At 35.1% G+C, this 22,053-nt stretch overlaps 2 protein-coding genes and 1 long non-coding RNA gene across 3 annotated transcripts; 2 read left to right on the top strand and 1 right to left on the bottom strand.

Annotated features, from left to right (window-relative positions):
• Positions 1 to 953: 953 nt before the first annotated feature.
• Positions 954 to 11,821, top strand: LOC121995648 (serpin-ZXA-like). The gene is made up of 2 exons (XM_042549389.1): positions 954 to 1,376; positions 10,893 to 11,821. Exons 1-2 carry the CDS (start codon positions 981 to 983, stop codon positions 11,718 to 11,720), a joined length of 1,224 nt encoding a protein of 407 aa, XP_042405323.1. The 5' UTR covers positions 954 to 980; the 3' UTR covers positions 11,721 to 11,821.
• Positions 6,247 to 11,330, bottom strand: LOC121995649. Its single transcript, XR_006115884.1, has 4 exons — positions 11,224 to 11,330; positions 10,940 to 11,078; positions 10,518 to 10,626; positions 6,247 to 6,397 (listed from the first exon to the last, which is right to left on the bottom strand). It is a non-coding gene; the product is annotated as an uncharacterized LOC121995649 (long non-coding RNA).
• A 3,690-nt stretch (positions 11,822 to 15,511) lies between the features above and the next one.
• Positions 15,512 to 19,663, top strand: LOC121995647 (putative disease resistance protein At5g47280). The gene is made up of 5 exons (XM_042549388.1): positions 15,512 to 16,475; positions 17,071 to 17,465; positions 17,613 to 17,968; positions 18,055 to 18,266; positions 18,597 to 19,663. Exons 1-5 carry the CDS (start codon positions 15,599 to 15,601, stop codon positions 19,427 to 19,429), a joined length of 2,673 nt encoding a protein of 890 aa, XP_042405322.1. The 5' UTR covers positions 15,512 to 15,598; the 3' UTR covers positions 19,430 to 19,663.
• Positions 19,664 to 22,053: the final 2,390 nt, after the last annotated feature.

Below are 22,053 nucleotides of genomic sequence, written 5' to 3'. Positions count from 1 at the left end.
TTAATTTTGACAATAAAAAAAATAAAAAATTAACATATTTAACTTTAATCTATATAAACTTTAATCTATATAAAGTATTATTTGATTGCTGAAATCCAGTTTAATATTACCTTAGCAGTAATAAATTATTATAATATTATTAATATATGTTATAATTGCTATTTTAGAAAAAAATATAGATTAATTTTAACTTCAATGAAAAAAATATTGATGAAATTTTTTTAAAAAAATATATACTTAATTTTGATTAGTAAATTAAACTTTATTTATAAACAATTAAAAATTACCGATCAAATTTTAATAATTATAAAAATAAATTACCAAACCAAACATAATATTAATAGTAAAAAATTAAAATTATCAATCAAATTTAATTTTTACAATAAAAAAATAAAAAATTAACATATTTAACTTTAATCTATATAAACTTTAATCAATATAAAGTATTATTTGATTGCTGAAATCCGGTTTAATATTACCTTAGCAGTAATAAATTATTATAATATTATTAATATATGTTATAATTGCTATTTTAGAAAAAAATATCGATTAATTTTAACTTATGAGAGATCTCACATTAATGAGAGATTCAAATATGGTTTAAAATAGTTTTTTTTTTTAAAATATATACTTAATTTTGATTAGTAAATTAAACTTTATTTATAAATAATTAAAAATTATCAATTAAATTTTAATAATTATAAAAATAAATTACCAAACCAAATATAATATTAATAGTAAAATTATCAATCAAGTTTAATTTTGACAATAAAAAAAATCAAAAATTAACATATTTAATTTTAATCTATATAAACTTTAATCTATATAAAGTATTATTTGATTGCTGAAATCCGGTTTAATATTACCAAATCCAACCCGGTTTAGCAAAAAAAACCCAACCATATCGAGCGGCTTAAATAGTCAATGACTCAGTCACGCAAGTGCTCGTCTTCTCCACGCTCTCCCGGTCTCCTGTGAACATGGCCCTGAGGGTGTTGATCGGTCGCCAAACTTCCTTCGCCATCTCCCTCTCGAAGCACGTCGGCGCGGCCATCGCCTCCGACACCAACCTCGTATTATCTCCCTTGTCCATCCATCTCGCCCTCGCCCTCGTTGCTGCCGGCTCCAGTGGTTACACATTCAACCAAACCGTCTCCTTCCTCGGCATCAGAAGTGGAAAGCTAGCCGATCTCAGCTCCCTCTCCTCGCAGATAGTCGCACTCGTCCTTGCTGACGGGTTGCCAAGAGGTGGGCCAAGGGTTTCCTTCGCTAACGGAGTCTTCGTTGACTCTTCGCTGCCGCTGAAGCCATCCTTTAATGATATTGTCATCAATAAGTTTAAGGCGGAGGTCAACGCAGTGGATTTCCAAACCAATGTGAGTTTTTCCTATCCTACATAAATGTTTATTTCCTGTACCATTTGATCATCGAAGCCATTCCAGTACGATTTGGTTGCACTCGATTCATTACCTGCAAATTTATGATTTCCACCTTCATTCTCTTCTCTTTAGGAGTGGGTCTTATCATGTTGATAATGATACTTCTGTCCACGGGTTGAGGCTGGTCCCCTGCCCATTTTTTTTTTTTTTTTGCCATATTCTTAGTCCTAATTTGTACAACTATGTTGAGTTCTAAGAGAATATTTGGCTGTCAACGGCACAATGTCTTCAAAATGCTAGCTTTATGCATTTTGATATCTGTATGCTTGCACTTGTAGAAAGAAGTTTATTTTGCACAAACTGTAAATTTGATGCTAGTAGTGTATCACTGTGAATGATTTTATCTAGCTTCTTATGTGTCATTTGCAAATTAGCTGACAATATTACATGAATAAGGTGTTTTAATCTTGTTCTCTTCACATGTTTCTTTGTTTTTTTTTTAAACATCCTTGTTCAGAGAAATGCTATAATAAAGTAGTGGTGAGAAAGAAAGAGTTGGTTCTGCTACCTTGATCAGCCTTCTTACTACTTAGTTGTTCATGCTTCTGAGTTTTTCCACCAACATCATTTACCTTCTTTTGTTTCAAAATTTGGCACTGTGATTCAAGGACAGTCTTATTTAGGTAGCAGTTGTTGCCTTACCAAAGATCAACGCACCTCTCTTGTCTCTACTTCACCGATTTGAGGAGCCTGATGTATTGTAGATCACAGATTTAGATATGGTTACATTTCAAACATTCTGCCAAAGATGCAAAAGAAATGCTTCTAATTTAGTTTTGCGTCCTTATTATTCACGTGTCACCATAATTTATGTTGAACATTTATAAAAATATTGCAAGTGAGTTCAATTTGCAGGATAAGAACTACATAAGCAATAACAGTATATTCGCCATTTTTTTCAATTGCAAAAGGTCTTCCCCACCTCCCCCCTCCAATAATGCTGCTCTATTAAGGCCTCAACTTTTCATAAGGAATATTGGGGGGACCCCTCCCAATCTTTTCCCCGCAAAACACTCCTGCTTAATATAATATAGTAAAAAAATTCTCACTTAATATTATTCATGAATACAAGATACACTTTTATACAATAATAATCAATAAAAAAGGAAAGAATAAAAAGAAAACTACTCTACCAAAAATAAATTATTCTCAATCAAATCAATCTAATTGATTATTTCCTTTTTCACCCATGATTTGATTGACTCTCCACAAGGAAAGATTTTATTGTTTTTTACACTCCCACTCAAGCTTGACCGTAGAAGTTGATGAGACCAAGCTTTCCTTCAAGAAATTTATGAGCTTGTTCATATAATCCATTTGTAATAAAATCAGCTAGTTGGTGAGATGTAGGAATATATTCAATATTGATAATGCCTTCATCCACCTTTTCTCTATTGAAATGATGATCAACCTCTACATTTTTCATTGGATCATGTTAAACTGGATTGTGAGCTATACTGATAGCTGACTTATAATCACAATGAAGTAGCACAGTACCTTCAACCTGAATGTTCAAGTCTTTCATCACTCTTTTTATCCAAATGAGTTCACAAATTCTATTGAGTCATAGCTCTGTATTTTGCTTCAGCATTAATTCTTGCAACCACAAAATGTTTTTTTCTATGCCATGTCACTAAAGTTCCTCGTACTATTGTGCAATACATAGAAATTGATTTTCTATCATCAATTGATCATGCCCAATCTGCATCACTTTATGCACACACTCGCTTCTATCCTTAGTTTTAGTAAAGAATAGGGCTTTCCCAGGAGTTTGTTTCAGATATCTCAAGATTTTGTATACTGTATTCAATGATTTTAACATGGTGAGTGCATATATTGACTTAGATTCACTGCAAAGGAAATATTTGGATGTAGATAAATGAGTTTTCTAACTAGGCGCTGATAACTGTCTATATCAACCAAATTTCCTTAAAATATTTTCCTCTTATTTTCCGGTTCAATTGGCGTGCTACTTGACTTACATCCCAACATTCCAACATTCCAACATTCCAATTTCTTTTAATAGATCTAATGTATATTTCCTTTGAGAGACTGAAATACCATTTTTGTTTTGAGCAATATTCATTCCCAGAAAATATCTCAAGATTCCAAGATCTTTGACTTCATATTCTTGTATTATCATGTTATTGATTTCTTCCAATTATAAATCGTCATTTCTAGTGATGATATCATCAACTTACACTATAAGAATGATGATCTTTCCTTTATGAGAGGGTTCCACAAACAGTGTATGATCTGATTGTCCTTGAATATATCCAAAGTTCTTAATTACCTTGGAGAATCAACAGAACCAGGCACGAGGTGACTTTTTTAAACCATAGAGAGATTTGTTGAACTTGCATACCATTTTATCACCCAAATTTTCTTCAAATTCGGAAGGTTGATTCATATAAATCTCCTCTTCAAGCTTTTCATTAAGACAAACAATTTTTATATTAAAATGATGCAATGGAAAGTATAGATTCGCTGCCAAAGATGGAAGAATTCTGACATATTAAATTTGGCAACATGAGCAAAAGTTTGTAATCAATCCCATAGGTTTGAGTAGGGCTGTAAACAAGCTGAGCCAAGTTGGGGTAAGCTTGTTTGATAAGGTAATCGAGCCGAGCCGAGCCGAGCCGAGCCGAACTTAAAATGAACCAAGTTTTTGAAATGATTGTTTAAGCTTGACTTGATTTATTTTTTATGAGTTTGAACTTGATTTGTTTAGATGTTATAGAGCTCTTAATTCAAGCTTGGCTTGACCTTGGTTCGAGCTTGGTTTATTTAGATGTTATCGAACTCTTAATTCAAGTTTGTTTGATTGTTTGAAACTTTTAGTTGTTTGATTGGTTATTAAGCTTGATAATTTAAATTTATTTTATTTTATTGTTTATTTAGCATATATAAAATAGTTTTATTAATGAATATAGTTCGTGAACATTGTTCACAAATGTTCATGTTCACGAACGTTGTTCACGAACGCTGTTCACGAATATTAATAAGCTGAATACATATGTGTTTAAGCTTGTTTGTTTAGCTTAAAGAGTTGTTTAAACTTGTTTGTTTAATTGATCTTGTGTATATTGAACGAACATAAACAAGTTTTTACCAAGTCGAACACCAAGCTTGTTCATGAACGCTTAGTTCATTTACAATCCTAGGTTTTAGTAAAGCCTCTGCCACCAAACGAGCCTTGCTTCTTTCAATTAAACCATTAGCCTTGTACTTAATCGTGAAAATTCATTTGCAATCAACAACACATTTTCCTTGTGGCAATTCCACCAAATCCTATGTATTATTTTGTTTGAGAGCATGCATTTCTTTAAGAATAGCAATCTTCCACTCAAGAATAGATAGTGCCTCCATGATAAATCTAAGAATCAATCACTAGACAATTTTGAAGAGAAAGCACGAAATGTGGAGGATAAATTAGCATAGGAAAGTTTGAAATGAGGTATTTGGTATGAGATCGAACACCCTTTCTGAATGCAATTGGTATATCAAGATCGAGAAATATACCTGACTTGTTATAGGAATCTACCATCAATTCATCTTCTTGGCGGTGGCTCGAATTCACAATTTATTCTTTAGCTTGAAATTTTTTTTTCCTCAAATAAACCAAGATATCCGATTCTTTACTCAACACTCCCCTGTTTCACTAATTTGAGGTCTGACTTAGATATGAACAGACATGGAGGGAGGTGTGGTGTCCAAATTAACATTATGGATAAGTTTCTTCATTTGAGGGAGTTCCACGGCTGCCATAGCCGTCACCATGACCATGTGGTGTGACACGGTCATGCTGTGTCGAACTCTGGAGATCATGATCATCTTCACGGCATTCACCATGATCGTGTGGTGTGACACGACGAGGCCGTGGTACACTCTAGGTATCGTGAACATGATCGTGTGCTGTAACACGACCATGTTGGGTTCTCCTCTTCCACCATTTTTAAAACTTTGTCATCCTTTCCCTCTTGAAGCAAAGTGAGAAATATGAGGAACCTTAAAAAAATAAGTGACATCACAAGTAACACATGTCTTCTTTGTGTGTTGACAACTGATAACCTTTTTGAGTAGGAGAGTATCCGACAAAAATAGTTTTAATGGCTCGAGGTTCAAGCTTGTTATGCTTATAGGCATGGATATGTACCAAGGCCATACATCCAAATGTCTTCAAAGAGAGATTTTTGAGGTTGGAAATTTGTGGATATGTTTGGGTGAGAAGAGCCAAAGTTGTGACAAACTTTACGGAGTGACTAGGGAGACGATTGATAATATACGTAGCTGTGGGGATTGCATCTCCCCATAAATATTTTGGAACATGTATGGTAAACATGAGGGCATGGGCAACTTTCTACAAATGATGATTTTTACATTTAGAAACTCCATTTTGTCATGGAGTATCGACACATGAGCTTGATGAACAATTCCATTTTCCAATAAATAGCCACCTCAAATGACATTGAAATATTCTTTTCCATTGTCAGTCCTAAGAATTTGAATATTTTCTTGGAATTGAGTCTAGATCATTTTGTGGAAGGCTTTGAAGATATTACTAGTTTAATATTTTTCATTAAGAAGATAAACTAAAGTAACTCGTGTATGATCATCAATAAATGAGATAAATCATCTTTTCCCATGAGAGGTGTAACTTTACGAGGGATCCCAAATATCACTATGAATTAATGAAAAAGGAATAGATGGTTTATAACCTAGTTGACACATTGCACAATTGAAAGACAATGGATCTTTATTAGTAGACCATGATGGAAATAAACGTTTCAAACAATCAAAACTAGGATGGACAAGACGATAGTGCCAGATATTATTTCTCTATTCCTAGAACCTAAAATAAGCAACATGAGACACCAAAGACGACTATTATTATCCTCGAAGTAGTAAAGACCTTCATAAATTCTAGCATCGTCAATCTTCTTCTCTGATAGTAGGTCCTGAAAATGACACCATAAGAATTTAGCAAAACATTGATTATCAAGGGGTGACTTTGCTAACAATGATCAAATTGGCATTTTAGAGCAAGTATATGAAAAACAGATTTCAGAATGATGTGCTGAGATACTTGAATATCAGCTATGCTAACAACTACAGTTAATGAATCATCATCAATCCTAACCATAGTTTGGCGAGACTCGAGTCACTTGTCATATGGTCAGAGGCCCTATAATCAATGATCCAAGGGGTCGTTGAATGGTTAAGAGAGGATGAATTGAGTTTACCATATGAAGTCATGGAGCACGAACCAACATTAGAGTTGGAAGACACATTGAAGGCCATTTGATTAGAGAATTTGCAATATTGTTCAATTTGCTTTTTGGTGAAGGAAGCAGGAACATCAGAGATAGCAGTTCTTTCTTGGCTCGATTGCATATGAAATCCACGACCTTCATTCCTTTTCCGAGGTTGCCAATTTGGTGGTTTCTTATATATTTCCCAACATTTATCCTTAGTGTGGCCAGGCTAGTTACAGTGTTAACATCAAGAACGTTTGTTTGATTTGGTGCGGATTTTTTTATGGAAACCAACACTGCTGTAATGGATTGTGGTGGAATAATCTAATAAGTAAGCATGACCTTATGTCAAGCTTTTCCCGTCGGACTTCCGCGAAGGCTTCTTCAGGAGATGGGGATGGGTCACATGCAACAGTATGACCATATGTACCTCATCCAAATTATGATCAAGACCGGCCAAAAAATCAAACACACACTCGTTTTCAATATTGCAGTGAATTTTGACAAGTATTGTGTCAAGAGTTCCTGCCAAAGATCTTGAAGATTAGTGAAGTATTGTGTCATAGAATTTGAACCTTGTTTCAAATCTTTCAGCTTCGATCGTATCTAATAAAAAGCAAACTATTCTACCAAAAATAAATCAATTTAATTGATTATTTCCTTTTTCACCCATGATTTGATTGACTATCCACGAGTATTTAATTATTTTCTACATATAGTTTTTGCAAAACCAACCATGGTTGAAACATGATATTTTTTCGTTAAATCATACTGTTAGAATCATGCTTTTTAAAAGATGTCTAAGCGTTCTAATTTCACATAGGAACATAATGGGGCATTTTAAAAGATATCTTTATAGCCACATTCATTTAATTGTCATGCAGGATGTTATTCTCTTGCTAGGCCAACAAGTAGGACAATGGGCCTGCCAAGGGTGTGTGCCAATGGTCTTATTTCAGGCCAAGTGATGCAATATAACGACCTAGCAAATTTTGATGAACTATTGTTTTAAATTGGTGATATTCCAGATTGTCCAAATCATCCGAGTGCCCACCCCAAACCTAGATGATTGCATTTCAAAAGATATACCATTAAGGATACGTTTGGTTGGGGATTATTCTTGATAACCTTGATTATCCATCCAAAGTTATTAACGAAAATTTTATTTGGTTTATAGGTAATCGATGATTCTCGAATAATGTCTACATATCAACAAAAGGGGCATGCAATCTGGAATCGGAAAACCTCGGAAAACTGAGATTTTTCTTGATTTCGGAGTTAACAAAATTTTTTTACCCAAAATACCCTCAAATAAAAGAAAAATATGATAAAAAGAAAAATATAAAGAAAAAAATAAAATAAAAAAACTTTAAAAAAAATAATAAAAAATATATATTTTTTTAAAAATTAAGAAAAAAGGGAAAATGTAAAAAAATTTAAAAATAATAAAAAAAATAGGGGAAAAAATAAAAAAACATAAAAAAATAGAAAACACGTAAAAAATTAAAAATATATAAAAATAGAAAAAATTTAAAAACATAAAAACATAAAAAAAATAAAAAAAGTAAAAAAAATAAAAAAATAAAAAAATGTAAAAAAGTAAAATTTTTTTTAAAAATTAAAAAATTTAAAAAAATAAAAAAACTTTAAAAAATTTTAAAAATAAAAAATGGGAAAAAAGTAAAAAAAATGAAAAGAAATAAAAAATTAAAAAAAACACATAAAAATAAAGAAAAAATGTGAAAAAGAAAAAATAAAAAAACGTAGAGTTGAAAAGATATATATGGTTGGTTTTGTAACTAAGGGTAATATAGTAAAATATTAAATTAGGTTATTCATTAAAACCTTCAAACAAACAAGTTTTTGTTGCATTACCTAGGTTGAACTAAACAACATTTAGTTATGTTTTATTTCCCATGACCTTGGTTATGCGATTATTTGGTAATCACATAACCAAGGTTATACATGATAACTTGAACCAAACGCACCCTAAAGGTGTGGATTAGTCTAAGACAAGGAATAGGCTAGGTTAAGCCCACAAATTCAATTGGGAATTCAGTAAGTAATCAATCATCTCTCTCCCTCCAACAACAACAACCTTCTGCCTCTATAGATAAAGTGTATCACTTCGATAAGTGAATTTTGACAATTTTATTTTTGCGTCAAGTGGATCACAGACTCTTATTTACACAGTTGATTGTTTCTTAAAGGAAATTTAGGACCTTGATTGAATACCGTTGGGACGTTCATTTCTCATCATTCTTAAATCTTAATTTTTTACTAGGGAACCTAACCCTTTTGATGATTAAGTAGATGGAAAGTCTCATACATTGGAGAGGTTTATTGGTTCTACCTTTACGTGGGCAAAAGAGATGCATCTTTGTTTCACAATGTTGAAGGTGGTCTATCTCCTCAACACTTCCAAGCTTTACGAGGAATAAATGGGAGAGTGATGATATTATGTGTCATGGCCACATCCTAAACTAAATGTCAAATGATATTTTTGATGTATACCAATGGCATGTGATGATGAAGGAATTTTAGGGTATGCAAGAAGAAATGTTCATATCAGATGACATGGTAAACAAAAAGTTCTTTGTTAGTAAATTTAATATTTCTGCTTGGTAGATAATAGTAGTGTAATGGAAGTATTCTATAAGTTACAAAGGGTTCTTAAACGATTAGAAGAGAGAGAATAAAAAGAGCTTTGATGAATCGTCATCACATTCTTGGAAGGATTTGGAAAATTCCTAAATACAACAACAACAACCAAGCCTTATCCCATTAGGTGAGATCGGTTATATGAGTCTTTTTACGCTATTGAGCTCTATTTCCTACTATATCATCATCTATGCTTAAATAAATTTTATCTTATTTTATTGTTGCTAACTAAGTCTTTTTTTGTCTTCCTCGTTTGATATGTGTATTTGTCATAATTTCACATCACCTAATTGGAGCATTTATTGGTCGTCTAAGTACATACTGTATCATCTTAAACATGTCTCTCGGAGTTTTTCCTCAATAGATGCAACTTCGACTTTCTCTTTAATGCTCTTATTTCTTATTTTGTCCATCCTTGTATGTTCATATATTTATCTTAACATTCTCATCTTTACAACTCTCATCTTCTGCTCATGTGCTTGAGTCATAACCCAATATTCAGCTTCATATAAATATAGCAGGTCTAACTGTGGTTTTGTAGAACTTTCCTTTAACTTTTAGCGGTACTTTACGGTTACATAAAACACCCGATGCTCTCCTCTATTTCAACCATCATGCTTGTATTCTATGTAAGACATCTCTCTTAATCTCTCCATCATTTTACAAAAATAATCCTAAATATTTATAGCTCTTGATTCCGGACAACTTATCATCTCCTATATTAACAATTGTCTCATTACGTCTATTATTGCTAAACTTAAATTCTATATATTTTATCTTTATTCTACTAACACTAAAACTTTTCCGTGTTTCCCGTCAAGATTCTAGTTTAGCATTTATTTTTTCACATGTTTCATCTACCAAAATAATATCATCTGTTAACAACATACACCACGGTACTGTGTCTTGAATGTGTAGCGAGTTCGTCCATAATTAGTGTAAAAAAGATAGAGAATTAGAGTTGATTTTTGATGTAATCTTATTTTTATTGTAAAATCATTTTATTTGACGGAATATTTTTTAATACTTCATCTAAATCGTCCAAAAATCTTGATAGGGTAGTTTCATCTAATCCTCAAAGAGAAAAGTTAGATAATGCCCTTTAACTTGGAGAAAAAAAAATCAAAAGCAGAAAGCTATCATTGAAAGAAATGTAACGTACTTGTATTGGAGGACGATAATGTAGACAAGAAAGTAAATCCATTGTTACAAATTGAGTGGACGTGTTTCAATATTGGCATTGCTATGAATTGAGAATCCATTGTTTCGATCTGCCAACATTCATTTTCCAACAGGATCAGTAGTAGGATTAATGGAGCCACATAAAAACAAAGTTAATGGGAAAATATAAAATGTTCTCATTGTTTCGTGATTTACAAAGTTAGTTGGTTGCATTTTTACTACCTTTTTGCATAGTGTTCTAGATGTTCAGCTACCACTGTTTTGGAGTTGTTTCAGAAGGTGATCATGATATTCATTTCTGATAGTTATCCTTTTTTTCTTCAATATACTAAATTTTTTGCATTTTGTATAAAAGGCTGATGTGGCTCTAAATGAAGTTAACTCCTGGGTTGAAAACGTTACCTCAAACTTGATCAAAGAGCTCCTCCCCCCTGGATCTGTTGATAAAGGCACTAGATTGGTGTTGGGGAATGCACTCTACTTCAAAGGCTCCTGGACTGAAAAGTTTGATGCATCCAAGACATTGAACTCTGAATTTTACCTGCTAAATGGAACATCAGTTGAAGTGGCTTTCATAACTAGTACAAAAAAACAGTTTCTGTCCTCGTATGATGGATTCAAGGTTCTTAGGCTTCCCTATAAGCAAGGTCAAGATAAAAGGTCATTCTCCATGTATATCTTCTTACCAGACGCAAAAGATGGTCTATGGGATTTAGAGGAGAGGTTAAACAGTGAGTCTGAGCTCTTGACACGTTATCTTCCCATGCGAAAGGTCGAAGTGAATAAATTCAAGATGCCCAAATTCAAGATATCATTCGGATTTGAAGCATCCTCTGTGTTGAAAGGTTTGGGTCTGGTTTCACCTTTCAGTGCAGATGCAGATTTGTCAGAAATGGTGGATTCGCCTTTTGGACGTAGCCTCTTTGTATCATCGATTTTCCACAAATCCTTTATTGAAGTCAACGAAGAAGGAACAGTAGCAACTGCTGCTTCTGCTGCACTGGCGACTATAACATCAATGGCGTTACCTATGAATCCTCTGAACTTTGAAGCTGATCACCCATTTATGTTCCTGATTAGAGAAGACACGACAGGTGTGGTGCTGTTCACTGGGCATGTTCTTAATCCATCAATTGCTCAGTCGATCTCCTTGGATCTTGGCCAATTTTTTTTTTTTCCCTGAAAAATGTACCGAGTTTCATGCAAGAACATTTGCTGGTTGGTGTTACGAATGTATCTATTTTCAGATACTGATCCTTTTAGTGATTAATAAAGTGTTTTTTGTTCCCTAGTGATGCATTTGATTAGTGATAACTAATTACTGTACTTCATGACATCTGTTCTCTATTTCTTTCTACTGAGTATTTTTGGCAACTTTCAGCTGCAGTGGATGAGATCGATGCCGGTCATGATCAATCCGGGTCTCTATCTAAATCAGTGGGAGATGTAAGTTTATATACATATATATAAATCTTCAAATGAGGTAAGGTATCTCTTTAATCATTTCTGGTCATTTGACTGTGACTTCTTCCTGAACAGATTGAAGAACTCAGTTAATTGCGAAATATCACCAAGAGGGTTCAAGTTTTCTCACAGCTTCTCATTTTCTATCATAAAAAGTCATTCCATCAAATGCTCGATCAGATGAAACCTCTGACCAAATTCTGAGAAGAGAATGCCGGTGTGAACCAGAAGGCCAAAGTCTGATGGATGACATTGACATCAACATCACGGTCACTGTTGGTGGACAAGGAATTCAAAGCTTTCGGCCACCATGGTGAGCAAGTGGCTTTTCTATTCCCTAAATCCGAATGCACGTCGAAATCAAGGATTGTGAATCCAGTGCCAATAAAATATTATTCGGATTTAAGTATCTAATTATACTGCTTAATATCTTTGAGTACTCAAACGAGGACACATAGTGAATATTTAAATGGATACTCGGTAGCTTGTGAAAAATGAATATCTAAATGGATTAGATAGTAAATATTTAAACTGAAAGAGTTCAATCATCTCTATTGACTCTTATTTTTCTGCTAAATTTATTGAATTTTTGTGGCCCTTGTGTTTGCCAAGCTGTCTCTGTCTTGAATTCATGCCACTCTTTAGCTCCAATCAAATTTAACTTCTAGAACACAAGGAATATCTCCTCTGGTCAATTCACAATTATCTATCTGAGGTGGTGTTTAGTTTTCCATAAGCTATTCTTATAAGAATAAAAATTATAATATTATAGAATATAGAATAAAATAGATATGAGTATGGATATTATTTTTATGATGATAGTATTTTATAGGTTAGTTATTAGATTGTTCTGTGGGGATATGATAGGAGAGAGTCTGGTGGTAAAAGATGATTATGCTTGCTCCCAGCGTCTCTATCAATTTATTTCAGGACCAATATAAAGGAGGTAAATCATGAGCAGCTACTAGTCTTTGAAATAACGACTGACGCATCAAGGAGGCATTTACCTCGGTGACTAGAGTCAAAATTCAAACATCAAACCTTATGGTGGCAGCACTTCATGCGTTAGTCACTAGACCGTCTCGAGGGGACATGATGAGAGAGAGCATGATGAGAGAGAATGACGAGAGAGAAAATATGATGAGAGAGAAAGTATGATGAAAGAGAATAAAAAAAGAAAAAGTGCGATGAGAGAAAATAGGGGAGAGAGTGTATGATGGGAGAGATTGAGGAGAGAGATAAAGTATGATGAGAGAAAGTGTGGTGATAGAATCAAGAGAGAGAAAGTATGATGAGAGAGAACAAAGAGAGAAAAGGTGATATGAAAAAAAAATGAACAAATATATTAAAGATATTTTCGTTTAAAAATTAATTTTTATTCTTATTTTCATCAAAATCCAAGGGAGAAGATGAGTTTCAACAAAATTTAAGTTTTTAGATTTTATTCTAAAATTTTAATTCCATTCTCATCCGCCAAAAATAATAAGATTCTTATATTTAGAAATAAATTTATTCCTAAATCCCTAAACTAAACTCCAACTTAATCTCATAACATGATTAATTAATACTAAACTATTTTTCTATTTTAAAACTTAGCGAAAACAATTATAAATAAAGACAACAAAGTAAAAGGTCATTGTCTAGCTCTGTTGATAAAAATTTGCCGGACAAAAGATCCAACCTTATTCATTATGTTAAACCCATAGCACTGTGTCAAAGTCTTGTTATACACGATGATAAAAAGTAACTATGTTCATTCTAATGTGCCTATTAATTTGTCCCAGGTGAATATAAAAAAAATAAATGATGAATAACTATTACCTGAAAGTCTTATTATACACACAGACTTTTGCCCACCATTATTGCATCCATGTTTGTGATTCATGTCACATGTTTATCAGCATGAAATAAATGAGTTCTATAGGAGGACACACATCTTATCTTTTCAAAAGTGAGCATCCATTGCTGACCTGACCTGAGAATTCTCCTTCGTTAGTGGAAGGCGTGCACTCTTTCCCCCACGGCATGGATAGAGGCGGATCTAGCATAAGATTAGGAGGCCACAGCAGCGGAGAAAAAATTTAGGCTGTCAATCGCTGACAGATTGGTTATGCTACTTTGATGTTAATTTTACAGGGCAAGTTATTGCACAGCTAGGAACCCATAAACCTGATCTCAAATTCAAATCCGGCCCTTCTCAAATTTAAAATTTTGGAACCATCCCCGCATTCGGTTGAAGGCATTATTCATGTGAGCTTAGTTGAGTGGTATACTATTTTAAATTTTCTCACATTTTTATCTAGCTAGAAACATCGCTCAATTAAAATTGAAATGAATTTATAAGGTTGAAGGCATCAAAAAAAAAAAAAAATAATAATAATAATTAAATGGTGTTTGATCCTCTCTTAGAAATCAGAATGGGAATGAGTATTATAATATTGTGAAATGAGAATGAGTATGAATTTGTGTATCATTCTTAAAAATAATTTTTGATTAGTTGAATATTTTCAATCGGAATGAACTTAAATTTCTTTTTTTACCTTTAGAAGAAAATAAGAGAAAAAAATAAATGAGAGAGAAAATTGAATGTGAGATAAACATATGATGAGAGAGAAAGTATAATAAGAGAGAAAGTGTGATGGGAAAAAATGAAGAGAGTGAAAATGTGATAAGATAAAATGAGGAGAGTGAACATAATAGGAGACATTGAGAAGAAAAAAAGTATGATGAGAGGGAAAGTGTACTGAGAGAGAAAGAGTGATGAGAAAAAAATGAAGAGAGATAAAGTGTGATGAGGGAAAATAAAAGATTGAGGAGAGAGAAAATATGATAAAAGAAAATGAGGAGAGAGTATGATGGAAAAGAATAAAGAGAAAGAAAGTGTGATGAGTGAAAATATGGAGAGAGAGTATGATAAGAGAGATTGAGAAGAGAGAAAGTACGATGACAAAAATGAGGAGAGAATGAAGAGAGAGAAAATGAGGAGAGAGATTGTGTGATAGGAGAGAATATAGAAAGAAAATAGTAGAAAATGTATGATGAGAGAAAATGAGAAGAGAAAGTATAATGAGAGAAAAAGTGTGATATAGAATGAGAAAAAAGAAAGTATGATGAGAGATAATAAGAAGAGAGAGAAATGAAATAAAAATTAAACAAATATACTGAGGAAATTTTCATCCAAAAGTTAATTCTCATTCTCATTCCATATCTAAGTTTTTAAATTTCATTTTAAAATCTTGATTTTATTTCCATCAATTAAATACAAAGTTTAAGAATAAATTCATTCCCTTATTCCTAAACTCTTGAATCAAACGCAATCTTAAAATTTAAATTTCAAATGAAATGAATATTTGTTGGAAAACTAAAATTGAAATTATTTTCTGATCCAATTTTCAAAATTATTACTTTATTATTTATTTATTTACTTTTTAAAAAAGATTGACAACGACGTCTCTGGAGTATCTGGAAATGACAATATTACCTTCCTGACGTTATATATCCTTTCCTCACTTTCCTCGCAGTTTCTCCGTGTTCAAACCGGCATCTCGATTGGAAGGAAACCGGGCCGAAGAGGCGGCGCCGCCGCGGGCGGCTGATATGGAGTCGTTCTTCGCCGGTGAGGTTGCAACGGAGTTGATTAAGGAGCTTGTGAAAGTGATCCGAGGTACCTACCTCTGCCGGCCGGCGGCTGAGCAGCTGAAGCGCTCCGTGGACTCGCTGCTTCCCATCGTTCAGGAGATCCGCCACTCAGGCGTCGAGCTCCCTCAGAACCGTCAGTCTCAGCTCTCCGATCTCGCTGACCACCTCCGCCTCGCCCTTGACCTCGCCCGCAAGGCCGCTGCCTCCCCGCGCTGGAATGTCTATCGCTCAGTGCAGCTTGCTCGAAAGATGGAGTGCATCGAAAGTTGGATCTCCCGCTGGATCGAGCGCCATATGCCCGTCCACGTCCTCGCCGACGTCCACCACATCCGTGTTGACTACGCTGCCCGCCTAGACCGCATCGAGCGAGCCCTCAGTGTGGCAGCTTCCTCCCCGGTGGTAGCCACCGCCTCGAAAGTTCCGATGGAATTAGGGAGCGCGTCGTTCTCGGGATTCCCGCTGCCGAAGACGATGGAGGGATTTGCGCAGCCCTCTGCGGAGCCCGTGAAGGCGCCGTTCGCGATCGGGAATAAGCTATCATCTGGTTTCCCGATGATGGAGCAGTTTTTTACCTCACCGGATGCTAGGAAAGTACCCGTGGCGATGGGGAAGTCACCGTCTTCTGGGTTCCGGGTTGCAAATATCATGGACGGGTTGATGCTAGCAGGAGAAGAGGTGAAGCCTGTGGGAGCCGGAATCAGGATAGGAAAGGAGAAGGTGAAGGAGATGCTGATGGAGGGCAGTGCTAGCGACGCAGTGGTTGGAATCTCCGGAATAGGAGGGAGTGGCAAGACGACGCTCGCCAGGGAGATATGTAAAGATCCAGAGATTCGAAGTAAGGGTTTTTTATTGTTGTTGTTGTTGTTGTGTCTCCTCTCATTTCTTGTGCTTTTCTTCCCTTGTTAATTGGTAATTGCTTTTGGGTCAATGGAGTCTATATGCTATTACAAGTTCATATATTCTCTTCCACTCCCAAATGGTTCAAATGAAGATGCAAAAAATTATTTTCGAAGAAGTTTGGAGCTTTTCCACATTTCTATTGGAGATGGGTCTTAGAAGACTGCTAATTCGTGGATGAAATACACATTGTTCAGTTGTTTCAATTTCCTCTCATTGAATTCTTGATTTTTGCACTCTTGAATGATAATCTTAAACTTGGATCACATATGCAATGTCATAAAAGGTTTTCTTAGATTGACTAAAGAAATTTGATGCTCTGTATTTCATTGATCAGTTAATTGATTTCTGGAAGTACTTTATCCTGCAAAACATAAATCGTTGGGTCAGTTGTCTCGGCTGCAACACTTATTTTTTTACTTTTGGCATGTGATTGGTATAGATTCTAGTGCCATAGAAGATTAGATGGAGATGGATAGTTCATGGTTTGCCCTCATATTTTTTGTTTCTCTTGTGTTTTTGTTTTCCAATAGGTTATTTCAACGATAGAATTTACTCTGTGACGCTCTCGCAATCTCCAAATTTGGAAAGTTTAAAGTTAAAGCTGTGGGAACAAATTAGCGGCAATATGGTTCTTGGTGCTTACAATCAAATTCCAAAGTGGCAGATGGAGTTGGGGGCCATAGACAAAGGATCATTTCTAATAATATTGGATGATGTGTGGTCCCTCTCCGAGCTTGAAGAACTTATTTTCAGAGTTCCAGGCTGCAAGATTCTTGTGGTTTCACGGTTCAAATTCCCTCTGGTTGTTAAGAAAACTTATGAGATAGAATTGCTAGGAGAAGAGGATGCTTTGTCACTCTTCTGCCATGCTGCTTTTGAGCTGAAATCTGTACCATTTACTATTGACAAGAAGTTGGTAAAGCAGGTAACTTCATTGTTTATATCATTCCTAATTCATTGATGCAGAATGAAACTGTTAACTTATACATGATCTTTTTCTTAAGGATACTCTTGTTAACATGCCAGATCAAAGAGTTCATTTGTTTTTAACTGGATTTAATGCTGAAAGCAGGTTGTCAAAGAGTGCAAAGGGCTTCCTCTGGCTTTAAAGGTTATTGGCGCTTCTTTGCGAGATCAGCCTCCAAAGTTTTGGTTAAGAGCCAAAAATAAGCTTTCTCAAGGAGAAGCTATATGTGAATCCCATGAAAATAAATTGATAGAACGAATGTCATCATCCATTGAGTTTCTGTCAGTGAAAGTGAGGGAGTGTTTCTTAGATCTTGGATGTTTTCCAGAAGACAAGAGGATCCCTATAGATGTTCTGATCAATGTATGGATGGAGCTCCATGATCTTGATGAAGAAGATGCTTTTGCCATGCTAGTGGAGCTTTCGAATAAGAACCTTTTAACTCTGTTAAAGGATGCACAGTACGTTGTTATAATCATCTGTTGTTAGAATCACCGAAGCTTCCATGTTCATAGTATTAACTTAGCTGAATTTTTGCATTCTACAGGAGCAGAGCTGGAGATATCTATAGCAGTTATGTGGAGCTTTCTGTTACCCAACATGACTTATTGAGGGACTTGGCTCTTTATGTGAACAATCAAGAGTCCTTAAATACCCGGCGTAGGTTAATTATGTCAAAGAGGGAAAATGAACTTCCCAAGGAATGGGAGCGAAATAAGGATCAGCAGTTTGAGGCGCAGATTATTTCCATTAACACAGGTATTCAACTCTACTTTTCATGGTATACGAAGCATGTGATAGCTCTTGGTTGATATTTTGTAACTTTTACTTGCGTTAGATCTGGAATACACAAAGTCAACCAGATAAGGAACATTCAATGACTAATGTTTTTTGATTTTCACATCATTTGGCATGTTATGCAGAGTGCATCTCATTCTTAGGCCTCCAATTCATACTCTTAACAAAGAAATCAGTATTTCTTCTGTGCATTCTAACATTATAGGGATAGAGGAATTACTGCCATTGATTGAATGATTGAAAAATTGGAATTTTGCTTCTTCAAAAATTGATAATCTGTCTTTGATTCAGGCGAAATGAAAGAATCAGATTGGTTTCAGATGCATTTTCCCAAGGCAGAGGTACTAATTTTGAGTTTTTGTGCGGATGTGTACTTCTTACCACCCTTCCTCAGTACCATGCCTAAGCTGAGGGCTCTGATCTTGATCAACTATGGTACATCATGTGCATCACTTCAGAATCGCACCATATTCACATCTTTAATTAACTTGAGGAGCCTCTGGCTTGAGAAAATAACTGTCCCACCATTGCCAAAGACCACAGTTCCCTTGCGCAACTTGCGAAAAGTATCTCTTATTCTATGTGAACTAAATGATAGCCTCAGAGGATCTAAAGTGGATCTTTCATCAACGCTACCTCGTCTCTCTCATCTATCAATTGATCATTGTGTTGATGTTACCAAGCTTCCCCCTTACATCTGCAACATAACCTCACTCGAGTGTCTAAGCATCTCTAACTGCCATGATTTATCAGAACTGCCTTGTGAATTCGGTAAGCTAAGTTCCCTGAAGATTCTAAGAGTGTGTGCTTGCCCTTCTCTTAAGAGCTTACCCCAGTCTATCTGCCGGTTGAAAGGACTGAAGTATCTCGACATTTCTCAGTCCTTTAATCTCCGAGAGCTACCAGAAGAGCTTGGCTATATGATGAGCTTGGAGAAGATTGATATGAGAGAATGTTCTCAATTGAAAACTCTTCCTAGATCCTCATCATCCTTGAAGTCTCTTGGGCATGTGATTTGTGATGAAGATATTGCTTTGTTATGGAAAGAGGCAGAAATAGAGATACCAGATCTACGCGTCCAGGTAGCTGAAGAAAGTTTCAACTTGGATTGGCTGGTAGAGTAGTCCTACTTGTTCACTTCTTTCTTACTTATAACCGTAACTATGAGGTGTACATATGTAGTCTACTTGACAAAAGAGATTAGGACAGCATGATTAAAACTTTTACCATCTAAACAAGCAACTAATCAGTATTTTATGTCTGAATCGAGAAATTCTTTTCATTCTGTTCTTGTCACTGTAAAGGACAGAATTAAATTTGATATTTTTAAGTATGCATATTGCAAATTGTTGTGACAATGATGCTAGGCAAACTGTGCAAGATTTGTGTTCAACTCCACAATGACATGGACAAGGTCCTTTTTTTCTTCTCATCTGAAAATTACAGATACTAGGATTGCACCGGCCACGGTGGTGTTGTTCTTTGAAATTCAGTACTATAATGGTATTGTTCTTTGAATATAGTGCTATAGTGGTTAATTAGCAGGAGAGGTAAAATAGAAAACAAGTGTGTTCTTTTGAAAATTTAAAAGTTAGATACACTTTAAGTGTGTCTATTGTTGAAAAATTAAAGAATCCAAATTGCTTGATTCTTTTTTCTGAATAATTTAATTATAATATCCTTATACCATCTTCTCCCGTGCAAACTAAATCAAACCAAATCAAATACGAATCAGAGACAACGCCATCCACACCATGAGGGAGAAGAAAGCAATGGAGCTAGCACTCTTACAAAAATTCTTTGAATGAAATATACTCAAATTATATGTTGGTTAAAGAGGGAAGAAGAAGAAGAAGAAGTTAATGGCCGATGCCGGGGCTGGGGACCGACCCCAGCATCGGATCGAGTTCGCTATTCTTCGCTCCGGGAGATGTTGATGCAGAGCTTGATCTCGACGTGGTAGGAAGAACTTTGTCTGCAGTTTGGATCACGGTAACCTTCTTCTCCTTCTCCAAGTGCAGCAGCTTCCTGGCTTGCAGAGGTGGAGCGAGGAGGAGGATGAAGAGGAGAAAGAGGAAGAGGAGTGGCGTGGGCTTAAATTTGGTCGACGCCATGGCAGGAAGCTGGAGTTGCTCGAGAAGGTCTGCATTGGCTTTGGATGAGTTTATATTGAGAGGATGAGATCAGGGTGGTGGGCTCTCTCTCCTCTTTGTGCGTGCAAATGCAGAGTAGTAGATGGCCATGGCATGATGTAGACAAAGCCATGCACCAAGTCAAACCCAATTCGATATGCTCCATCAATTAGCGAGTCATACCAATCGAATTGGATTCGAGTCGCAAACAATCTTACACCTCTAAGCACAATCCATCTGTTTCTGTTAATTTTCAGTTGAGTGCATGGATGGGAGCATCAAGCAGTTAGTTGTTCCTTCCAAGGAAGCCCATGTTTCTCTAGAAGGAAGACACCTTGTGATTGAAGGAAGCAAGGAGGGAAGTGTGTTTCTTAAACCTAATGCCAACTTGTTTCTCTAGAAACATTTCCTTGTGTGATGAATGCAAGAGTTCAAAGACATTTGACTCAAGAAGCAACATTCTTTAATTAAGCTACAAGACAATGAATATCTCCTAATTCAAGAATATTATCAAAAATATTTAAGCTTCAATGATTAATGAAGTAGTGTCTTTGTGAAAAATAAATGTGTTTTTTATCATCCAATGGGTTGCCACAAATTGTAGAAGTTTAATAGCGACAAACAGCTACAATCGCGATTAAATTTCACATCTAGTAAAGTTTATGAAGAGATAGAGTTACAATAACAAATAATATATGAACTTGATCATTCCATTGTGTCATAGAAAACAACTGATCAGGCCTTTGATAAAATATTAATGTTTTTAGGTGGATAACATATGAATTAATGACACATCTCATTTAAAATTCAAATCAATCAATATATAAATAGCTTGTCTAATAAAAAAAATTATCCCAATTCTATTGGGAACCTCAAGTGCAATGATGCGAGTCCATCACAATATATGATATAATGTTGGGGAATTTAGTGAGTCATGCCTTTGTTTTCAATTTTATCGAAATTGCTTTTCAATTTCTAGATCTCAAATCATGATCCATTTAGTGAGGTTGTAAGCATTGGTTATCTACACTTTGAGATGCTCTCCTCTTGTCTTAATTCTTCAAAGTAAGAAATACTTCCTAAAGGGAGTTTGAAGAACCATTAGTGTACCATCCTCATAGGTTTATCAAGATAATCCAAAGGGTTAGTGCCATCATCATATGTCCTTGACAACTTTGGTCATTTTTCTCCCTCTCTTGTTTTTTTGTCCAAGTCTAGAGCCTAAAGCCTAATGATTGAGTCATCACATTCATTTGTTTCTTTATGGTTCCTCAAGCTTCCTTATTGTCCTATATAGAGTCACCATTGTTTTGAGCTATGCCCAATTCAAAAAGTTTCCTTATCCTTATCAAAAAGTCTAAAACCTTAGGTTCTTTTTCTTGGACTATAGTTGGATGAGTAAATATGAGCTCGGTCAAGGTTGAGTCCGTGAGAGTTTAGTTCACCCAATGCTTGATGAGGCTTTTGAACGAGGTGATGAGCCGAAGTGATCTAGACATGATTCAGGTGAAATGGCATTGAGGCAGGGCTCTATTGAGGCGCACGACCATAGATGAGACTAGCTTGTCGAGAGGAGACTTAAGAGCACATGACTCTTTTTGTTTCTTTTAGAAACA

Source organism: Zingiber officinale, chromosome 6A (assembly GCF_018446385.1).
Source record: "Zingiber officinale cultivar Zhangliang chromosome 6A, Zo_v1.1, whole genome shotgun sequence".
NCBI lineage: Eukaryota > Viridiplantae > Streptophyta > Magnoliopsida > Zingiberales > Zingiberaceae > Zingiber > Zingiber officinale.
Note: the sequence above shows the minus strand (reverse complement) of the source record. Positions and strands in the feature narration are given on the sequence as shown.

Coding starts and splice junctions, on each gene's coding strand:
- LOC121995648 (XM_042549389.1), top strand. CDS start 981: ATGGCCCTGAGGGTGTTGATCGGTCGCCAAACTTCCTTCGCCATCTCC. Junction 1,377..10,892: donor CAGTGGATTTCCAAACCAAT/GTGAGTTTTTCC, acceptor TTTGTATAAAAG/GCTGATGTGGCTCTAAATGA.
- LOC121995647 (XM_042549388.1), top strand. CDS start 15,599: ATGGAGTCGTTCTTCGCCGGTGAGGTTGCAACGGAGTTGATTAAGGAG. Junction 17,466..17,612: donor ACAAGAAGTTGGTAAAGCAG/GTAACTTCATTG, acceptor TGCTGAAAGCAG/GTTGTCAAAGAGTGCAAAGG. Junction 17,969..18,054: donor ACTCTGTTAAAGGATGCACA/GTACGTTGTTAT, acceptor TGCATTCTACAG/GAGCAGAGCTGGAGATATCT.